The following is a 10323-nucleotide window of genomic DNA, read 5'->3' on the forward strand; positions in this document are numbered from 1 at the left end:
CAAGAGGAGAATGGAGGAGAAGGGATTGTGGCGTGGCCATCACCCCCTGTGGGGAGATTTCACTTTCTGTCTGTCTATCTGGCAAGTGCACGCACCCTATAGCAACAAACCTCTCCAAAAAAAAAAAAAAATGTTGTCCCTCACTGCTCAACTGAGTGGAAGTTCTCCTTCTTCATGTGGGTCTAGTCAAAAATGAACAGTAGATCCTCTTTCTCTTTGGGTTCTAAAGTCTGCTGAACAACCCTCCTGTATCCTCCTCATACTGATCAACCAATACTCAGAGCAAAATATGCCTACGGTAAAATAGGTAGATCTCTTTTCACCTTCAGTAAGCATATGGTGTTAATTAGATTGGCATTGTTGAGAGGATCACATCATATTGCTCTTGCCAGGCTGATTTTCCTCTTCATTTCTCTTGTCAGAAATAGAAAGTTGTGTATTGGCCTTTTGGGGACACCCGATTAACCACTCTTTTCCTCGGTCCCCACACCACAGTGTTCTATATCATCTAGTATGAAGGTAGTGACGGCTCAGTGACTGACCTAGGCAGCCTAACCTAGACCTAAAATAAAGGCTTTCTCCATGCCCCACCACATTCCAGGAAGAAGATAAGATAATGGTTTTCATGACCCAAAGCTTCAAGACAAAGAATCTCCTGACCTTGGTAAGTACTTCAAAATGAGGACAATAACTGGACTCATGCTGCCTGTGCCCCTCCCTACCAGGAGGGGAATGCATGCACAAGCCCCACCTAGAACAAGTCTGGACAAGGCCCTTCCTGACCCAAATAACACCCCCTTGACCCAGTTCTTCCTTGGCAACCCATTTTCCAGGACCCCTCCCTTCTTGGGCGTTTTTCCTTCCCTCTCCTTTAACAAACTCCCTACCTTGTTAATAAATTCCCCACTTTGCTAATAAACTCCTCCTATGCTATAACTTTTTCTTAAAAAAAAAAAAAAAAGTACGTGAAGAATGTGTTTTATAAAAAAACTGCCCAGATTAAAAAAAATATTTTTTGCACCAAGAAAACTTACACTTCGATTCTATTTTCCATAAGCTTTTTGAAGCCTCCACATATATTTCAATATACAGTGCTTTAAAAACAGTCAAAAGTTTTATATTCGGGAATTCTTCTAAGCTGTCTGTTATAAAACTCCATAGCTATGCTCCATTGCAAAAACCTATAAACTCTGTTCTCTCTCAGCAGAAGCATTTATTCTCATCTGAAAGTATTCATTAGTCTATAGCAGAACTGTTACATTTATGATTCATTTTGATGTGTTTTGGGAATGTGACTCTGATGGAAAAAGAACAATGAAAAAGGTGTTACAGCATATAGCTGATGTTAAGAAGTAAGAAAAAGCTATTGAGAAAAAGAAAAACTGTGGATATGGCAAAGGTTCCGTAAAAATACCAGATGGCTAGAAACCTAATATTAATTCTAATTCGTTAATCAGCACAAGTGTTTATTCAATAACTTAAGAGCTAGTTCCAAATATTCACTTCTAGGTTATTGATCACATTTTGTTGCAGGAGAATGCGAGCATATTTGTCTACAGGTACTGACTGTTCCTGGACCTGCTGGAGTCTTGGGTGACAGAAAGTACAACTGGACCATGTAACTAGTTCTGACCCATGCATGTGACAATGAAATCCATGTCTAAGATGTTTTTAAAAAAACACTGCCTGTGGGTCAGCAGGTGGCGTGGTGGTGAAGGCTCTGGGTTTCCACATGGTTGAACAAGGTTCAAGTTCTGGACCTGGTGGCTTGAAAACAGTATTGGGTCCATGTGAACACCTGCCCAAAATCCCAAAAGGAGGGTGGAAGAGAAGGGATTGTGGCATGGCTATCCCTCTGGTTGGGGGAGGGGGTGATTTTTTACTTTCCCTCTCTCTGTCCCTCTGGCCACCGCATGTGCCCAATGGCATAAACCTAAAAACAAACAAAAAACACTACCAGCTTCCTCCAGCTCTTACTCTTTCTCTCTGCCATGGGAGAGGCACAATTCAGATGAGTGGTTGCTTCTTCAGGCTGAGTCTGTGTAAGAAATATGGAGCAGAACTGCACTCTAGCCATATGACAAGTGAGCAAGAATAAACTTCTCAGTAGAAGCCACTGAGATTTTGGGCCCAGCAGGTAACGTGGTGATTAAAGTGCTGGACTCCCACATGACCAACCCTGGTTCAAGTCCCTGGCAGCTTGATTTTTCACTCTCCCTCTCTCTCTCATTCTCATTCTCTTTCTCTGGTGAGCACATGTCCCCTATAGCAACTTAAATACAATAATAAATAAAATTAAATAATTCTTTAAGAATAAATGAAGTCACTGAGATGTCAATATTGTTTATTACAATAGCATAACCTAATGAAAGCTGACTAACATTCTTGGTAGAAGCATTGCTGATGAATCCCACCTATTAAATCAATTCTTCATATCAATGTGTTTAAGGTACTAGAAATCCTAAGGAATGCTCGACAATATTTGCTGAGATCGGTACGGAAATCTGCCACAAAAGACTTTTACTGTAAAATGAAACAGTACTCTTGCTTTAAAAATGTCCAAGAGAGGGCTGGCCCCATAGTCTAATGATTAGGAGAGCCAGGTCTCATACACCCAGCTTTGGTTCAGATCCCAGCTCTAGCTTGAAAAACGTGAGCGCCTGGGCTTACATGCTCCAAGTCCCAACAAGATAGAGAAAAGGAGGAGAAAAGGAGAAGAGATTGCAATGTGACCATGCCCAATTAGGGGTGTTTTCTGTTTTCTTCCTCTCCTTCAGCCTCTCTGTCTCCATCTGGTGAGCATATGCGCCATCTGTTGCAATTAAAATAAAAAATGTCCAATAGAATATAGATCGGGACCAGCAGATGGCGTAATGGTTACGTCACTGGACTACCATGTTGTTAACCACGGTTCGAGTCCCAGACCCTGTGGCTTAAAACTCATGCCAGGTGCATGTGCATGCATGCCCAAAATCCTGAGAGAAGAATGGAAGAGAAGGAATTGCGGAATGGCCATCCCACCTGAAGGTGATTTCTCACTTTCTGTCTCTCTCTCTCTCTCTGGTAACCACACATACACTATAGCAAAAAACCTCTCTTAAAAAACAAAAAACAAAAAAACAAAAAACAACATAGATCAGTAAGAAAGCGAAGCATTTACTTGGTTTCAGAGCTTCACAAGAGCAACTCCCCTCTTTAAATTTAAGAGTTCCAATAAACTACTCTTAGTTACTTTGAACTTAAGAATAAGTCTTATGAACAACCTTGAGAACTAATTCATATGCAGAGATAATTTTACATGCATGAAGTGATGCCATAACTAAGAGTCAGTTCACCAGCCATACAAATATTAACATTAACATTGGCTAGCAGCAGGATCTCTCACTGCAATGACATATGCTATAGAAAACTGTGCCCATAACTACAGCAATATTTTCCTCTATTTCCTTTTTTAAAGCATTATTTTAAATGACTTTATTTATTCATTTATTGAGTCTAGTGCCCTTAACCACTATACCACCTGTCGGCCCCTATTTTCCTCCATTTCTACCATCTTACTTTGCCTTTAAGTCTGAAGGTTAAGTAATTAATTTAAATTCCTTTTTTTTTTTTTTTTAGAGAGAGAGATTTTTGCTATAGGGCACGTGCTTTTGCCAGAAAGACAGAGAAAGCCAAAGAGACAGAAAGTGAGAAATCATCCCCCAGGGAGGATGGCTACACCACAGTCCCTTCTCCTCCAGTCTCCTCTTGGGATTTTAGGCATGCACGCACAAACACCGGCATGAGGTTTAAGTCACCGGGTCCAGGACTCGAACCACAGTATAATACACGGGAATCCAGTGACATAAACGTTACGCCATTGCTGGTCCCAGAGCAATTAATTTAATTTCTTCATAAATATCAATAGCCTTCAATTAAACTAAAACCAAATTATGCCAAAATTAAAGGAATAAGTAAGAAATGCTATTTCTAGGAAATTGATTAGAAAAAGGGGATTAAATTTCCTTATACTAAGTCTGGATTTTTTCTTGTACCATATCTTCTTCGTTTAAAATCAAATTGACTTTTTTCAGTTTATAAACCAACAGTAAGAAAGCTGTACTTAATGGATAGCCAGAGCTCAGACTACTCATGAAGTAAATGAATCTCTAAAATAAATTATCATATGACATGTCATCCATATTTATTTGAAATAAATGAAATCTACTTAAAGTACAACAAATTCCAAAAATTATTCCAATTTTTTCACAGGCACGAAGCCCATTTCCTGAAAAGAATAATGTTCCAGTTTCAAATGGCTAGGAATAGAAGAGGTCACAAACAGCCACCAAAAGGGCCTATTGTATTAGTATGAAAAAAAAGTCCTGAAGAAAAGGAGAAAAACTCTTGACTAGTCCTGCAGCCTAGTGGTTAAAAGTGTTGGATCCCACATTGTCCAGTTCAAATCCCAGCCCCAGACTTGAAAAAAATATGCAAGGCATGTGCGTACAAATATCCCAATTACACGCAGGAAGGAGAAATGGAGGAGAAAGGTTTACAGTGTGACCAACTCCATTGGGGAGTACTTCCTCCCTCTCTCTTTCTCTCTCTCTGGTGAGTGTATGCATCCTCTGGCAATAAAAAAAAAAAAAAATTATAAAAAATAAATTGTTTTTAAAAAGGAAAGAGGGACCAGCAAATGGCAAAATGGTTAGGTTGCTGAAGTCTCACACAGTAGAGTCCCAGACCTGGAGGTTTAAAACTCACACTGGGCACATGTGTGTATGTGTGCCCAAAATCCCGAGAGGAGAATGGAAGGGAAGGAATTATGGCGTGGCCATCCCCCCCGGGGGGTGATTTCTCACATCCTGTCTTTTTTTGTTTTTCTCTATATCTCTGGTGAGTGCACATGCCTTATAGCAAACATCTCAATATATAACAAATGTCCACACTCTATTGTGGAAACTGAGATTAGAGGACAAAGAAGCATTAAAAATGGTTATAGATTCAGGAGACAATGTGGGAAGAGGATGGGAGAAGGGAGGGAAGGGAGGGAGAGGCAAGATATTTATGGGATGCAGAAATCGGTTATTATCTGTTAATGATAATGTGTTTTGTATCCTCACCTGTACTGTTGTGAAGTACATTCATGTTGGGTAAATTCAACTTATAAGCAAAATGATACACAGTAATCAAATATATAAATTAAAAAAAAAATGATAATTTTTTTTAATTATGAAAAAAAATTACCGAAAAAAAAAAATTAAAAAAAAAGGAAAGGAGAAAACCCTAATACAGTTCATGTGTTTCTAATTTACGGACACAGTTTAAGAAAAGAAAGAAATAACACCTCCTTTTGTTAGAAAGCTATACATTTTGTGATTGTTGAAAGGACCCTTTGCAGAAATTAGCTTATTTTCTAGAATGTTCAGTGATGTCTCTGACCCCCACATCTACCTTTCCTCTTCCAAACTGTTTTAGTCTTATATAACCTAATGTGAGATTTGGCATTTTTGGATGATTGCTCAATGTGGTAAAAAGGAGGAAGCAGTTGGATATTTGAGGTATAAAGAAAAAAGTGAAATGAAAGACAAATGTCAGCCTCCTACTCTCTACACAGAGGACGGCTGCTGTAGGAGCTCAATTTTCTGTTTCTTTCACCAATCCATTCTATTTATAGCCACTGTGTGAGCAACAAGTAATTAGATGATGGACGCCTTTTCTTGTAAAGAGCAACTGTTAAACTAAAAAGCTACAAAAAAATCTGTATACTGAATTACTTTTATAGAAGTTTATTTTCAAATCAATTTATATGCAAAATACTTTTAATATATTATTTTTATTTATCTACTCTGAAGACTGAGGGTTTTTTGTACTATTAAACTCCTTAAAAATTTAGCCTTCATCATCATCCTAATGATTTTCCACATATAATTATTATATGATTACTACCCTAATCACGGACTTAGTACAAGCCTTCTACTTTATACAACAGAAAGTTAAATATGTCACAGATTATTGGGGCTGACAGGTGGCGTGGTGGTTAAGGGAGCTGGACTCGTGGTTCGAGTCCCAGACCTGGCAGCTTAGTTTCTCACTTTCTTTTTTTTTTGGAGAGGTTTTTGCTATAGGGCACGTGTGCTCGCCAGACAGAGACAGAAAACGAGAAGTTACCCCCTGGGGAGATGGCCGCACCACAATCCCTTCTCCTCCATTCTCCCCTCGGGATCTTGGGCACACATGCACACGCGCCTGGCGTGAGTTTAAGCCACCGGGTCCAGGAGGCGAACCGCAGTCGACTATGTGGGAGTTCAGCGACATAGCCATTACGCTAACTGCTGGTCCCTCATTTTCTTTCTCTCTCTGTCTTACTCTACCCCTCTCTGATCAAATTTAAATAAATAAATAAATAAAGTTAAATAAAATAATTCATTTTTTTGTTTGTTTTTTGGAGAGATTTTCACTACAGGGCGGGTGCGCTTGCCAGACAGACAGAGAGAGACATAGAGACAGAAAGTGAGAAATCACCCCGCAGCAGGGATGGTTACGTCGCAATCCCTTCTCCTCCACTCTCCTCTTGGGATCTTGGGCACGCACCCACATGCCCCCAGCGTGAGTTTTAAGCCACTGGGTCCAGGACGCGAACCGCGTTCAACTACGTGGGAATCCAGTGACATAGACATTATGCTAACTGCTGGTTCCCAAATAAAATAATTCTTTTAAAAAAATATGGGACCAGCATGTGGCATGGTGGTTAAGGTGTCCACACTCGCACATGGTCAACCACAGTTCGAGCTCTGAGCCTGGTGGCTTGCTTTCCTTCTCGCCATCTCTCTCTCTCATTCTCTCTCTCTCTCTCTCTCTGTCTCTGGTTAAATTAAAATAAATGAATTAATAAATACAAGTAAAGAAAAAACAGTGTTTTACTAAAATATATGTCACAGATTAAAATGTAGAAGTGGAATTCAAGCAGTTTTAAATTATAAGAAAAAGACAAAAAACAAAGATCAGGGAGGCTTTGGGGTTAAAAGCTTCATGTTTATGTTGTAACTTACCATTACAGTAGGGATTGGCAGGATTAAAGTTCATTGGAAATTCATGTGATACCTGTTAAAAGATGAAAGGCCTACTGATGAGTCCTATTTTGCCTTTCTAAGAGGCAAGGCTTTAAAATTAGATTTCTGGACCTGTTATGTGGTAATGTGTTGCTCAAGAAAAGCCAGATCCCAGATGGAGACCATAGTTTAAATCTCTAGCCTGGTCAGCCTAAAATATGACCCAAGTGAGCAAGATCTGATAGACTGCTGGGCTAGGAGGGGATCACGGCATGAGCAGAGCCTGTGAGGGGTGGTCCTTCCCCATCCCCACTTTTTCTCACTCTCAAATGCACACGCGCACGCGCAAAGACACACACACACACACACACACACACACACACACTCACTCCATCCTGGCTATCTTTTCTTTATCTATTCTGAATGAAGAAAACAAATGTTAAGATGAGATTTCCTCTTACCTGCCACTGAGGAGGTATCTGAGCTCCAAAACCAAAAGCTGGAAACATCTTATCACTTAAAGAGAATTTTTAAAAAAGTGAAGTGTTATTTTTTACAAAACACAAAGAACTTTACTTCATTCATGATAAAATCAATATGAAGTCATTTAAAATACTGCGAACTCTTAGAAAACTATAAAGATGAAATAAAGATTACCCACAGTGACTGCCAGAGAGACCTAATGTTAACATTACATGACTCTCATGCTAAACATTTTTTGGTATATTGAAGAAAAATGTTTCTCTAAATATATTTTACAGAAAATGATATTTATATTTGTGTTTTGAAACCTACTGCTTTCTACTTATATCTTGTGGATTATTTCATAGAAAAAAATTGTGTAAACTAATCCACGAGCCCTTTAAAATCACAAGTTTTCCCATTACTTTAGAGCAAACTCATTTAGCAACAAAACTAGACCTCAACTGACAAGAGGCTACTTAAATCCTTTATTTATGCCACTTGTTAAGAATATTTGGCCAAAGAAACATGGTAGAAATGACATACATCATAAAACTCCCAGGTTTCTACAGTGAAATGCATGAATGTCTTGTCCTAAGAGTTTAGAGAGAGGGCATTGGGCCTGAATACAGAAAGAACATCATGTAACTGGATGCTAAGTATTCCTCTGAATATTCTTCCCCAAGTCACAGACAGCCTGTGTTCCATCGTTATTAAATGCTATAATGAACACATTAGCTTTTCTAATAAGGATGTTCTTTTTACATTTATTTTTTAAAAACAAAACAAAAAAAGGCTTTTGCCATAGGGCGTGTGCACTCACCAGAGAAAAACAGTGAGAGAGACAGGGAAAGTGAGAAACCACCCCATGTGGGGGATGGCCATGCCAGAATTTGGGGCACGCATACACAGGCACCCAGTGTGATTTTCAAGCTGCCAGATCCAGGACTCAAACTGCGGGTAGCTGTGTGGGAGTCCAGCATCTTAACCAACACGTCATCTACTGACCCTTCTTCTACTTAGTGATTTTTTTGTATCAAAGACAGGACTTATGCATGTCAGAAATATTTTTTCAGGTTTGTAGTCTGTTTTTAACACTGTTTAAAATATCTTTCAGAGTTTTTAAGATTAATGAATGTGAATACATACAGATTTTTTTCATTTCTGCATTCACTATCTTGCTTAAAGGTCTTTCTCACAATATTCTGACCAATTCAAACATATTTTCTCCTAGAACTTTCAGGGCTTGTTTTTGATATTAAACTTCTAATTCATCTGGAAGATGTTTTGGAGTAAGATATGAAGTAGAAACCACTATTCTCCACCAATATCCATACTCTCCTTTAATAACAGAACACCATACCTCCTAGCTTCTGGGCTGGGTGTGGTCAGGTGGACATGTTCTAGCCAAGGAGATGTGAGTAGAACTGATTTATCAGTCACTTGGGACTCACTCCTCTGAAAGGACATTCGTATACACTCCCAGGTTTCTGTCTCTATTTCTCTGGCTAAAGAGGATACTAGAACAACTGCTTGGGAACCAGGGATGGAAGCTGAGAATTGAGAAGGCAGAATTGCCCTTATAGTGCTAAACTACCTACCTCCAGACATTCTAGGTGAAAGAGAAATAAATTTCTATTTCACCAAACCCACATTGTATTTTTGGGTATCTACTTCAACAGTTTGGTCTATACTCCGCACAAAATAGTATCTTAACATATAAACTATGAGTCAGGGATCCAAATTCAATTCTCGTCCAGTCTGACAGCTGTTACAGTCCCTTCCCTCATCTAAAATGCCACGTGTGTGCCATACACACATACACGTGGGTCTGTTCACATATACACGGGCCAATTTCTGGATGATTTACTTGATTCTGCTGGTCATGTACTCATTCCATATGCTTTACTAAAGACGATTTAAAAATAAGTTTTAATATCTGCTAGAGTAAATTTTCCTCATTTCTTTTTTTTTTTTTATCAACTATTCCAATTCATTTTTTCCCTTTAGAGAATTAATTTTTTTTAGAGGTTTTGGCTATAGGGCACGTGCGCTCTCCAGACAGACAGAGAGAGACAGAAAGATAGAAAGCGAGAAATCACCCCCCAGGGGGGATGGCAACACCGCAATCCCTTCACCCCGCAATCCCTTCTCCTCCATTCTCTTCTCGGGATCTTGGGCACGCACGCACAAGCCACCGGGTTCGGGATGCAAACTGCGGCCGACTACATGGGAGTCCAGTGACATAGCCATTACTCTAACTGCTGGTCCCAAGAATTAATTTTAAGAATCATTTTGTCAGGGTTCTATTGCAATTTTAATTAAAATTATGAATGCAAGGGGAAATTTTATACTTTATATCATTATAACACCTGCCTATCTGAAAATGGTAGTACATCCTTCTATATAACAAGCTTCCTTCTCTGTCCTTCAGTTATAATTTTGTAGTTTTCCTCATTAAAGATGCTAGACCTTTCACTAAATTCACTTTCTTTTCTTATGGTACTATGTATGAATTGTGAATTTTATGCATTACAATATTTTAAATCAGTTATTGTTGGTCAGTGAGAATTTTTTGTTTGTTTTACATTGTATCTGAACACTTTTTTAAACTCTTACTATTTTCTAATATTCTTTTCAGTTCATTCTTTTAGGTTTGAATTTATTCCCAATAGGCTTGTAGACTTTATGTATGAAATTCTCCTGGCCTGATGCCTTTGTGAAGAGTGGCTTGTGATAACTGAAACTCGTGGCCCCTCTCCCTTTAAAAAAAAAAAAAAAAAAAGTAAAAACTTCTTGACAAAAAGAAAAAAATGCTTCTTTCTTA

General features: G+C 38.8%; 1 protein-coding gene across 2 annotated transcripts in view; it reads right to left on the bottom strand.

Annotated features, from left to right (window-relative positions):
• Nucleotides 1-10323, bottom strand: part of CPNE3 (copine 3) — a 59255-nt gene that overhangs the window by 8242 nt on the left and 40690 nt on the right. For both annotated transcript variants that reach the window (XM_027776692.1, XM_027776693.1), the window contains 2 exons: nucleotides 7496-7550; nucleotides 7035-7086 (listed from right to left, as the gene is read on the bottom strand). In XM_027776692.1, coding sequence (XP_027632493.1) covers nucleotides 7035-7086; nucleotides 7496-7550 — 107 coding nt within the window. The remainder of the gene's footprint in view (nucleotides 1-7034; nucleotides 7087-7495; nucleotides 7551-10323) is intronic.

The sequence above is a fragment of the Tupaia chinensis genome, unplaced genomic scaffold (genome assembly GCF_000334495.1).
Source record: "Tupaia chinensis unplaced genomic scaffold, TupChi_1.0 Scaffold000707_1, whole genome shotgun sequence".
Classification (NCBI taxonomy): Eukaryota; Metazoa; Chordata; class Mammalia; order Scandentia; family Tupaiidae; genus Tupaia; species Tupaia belangeri.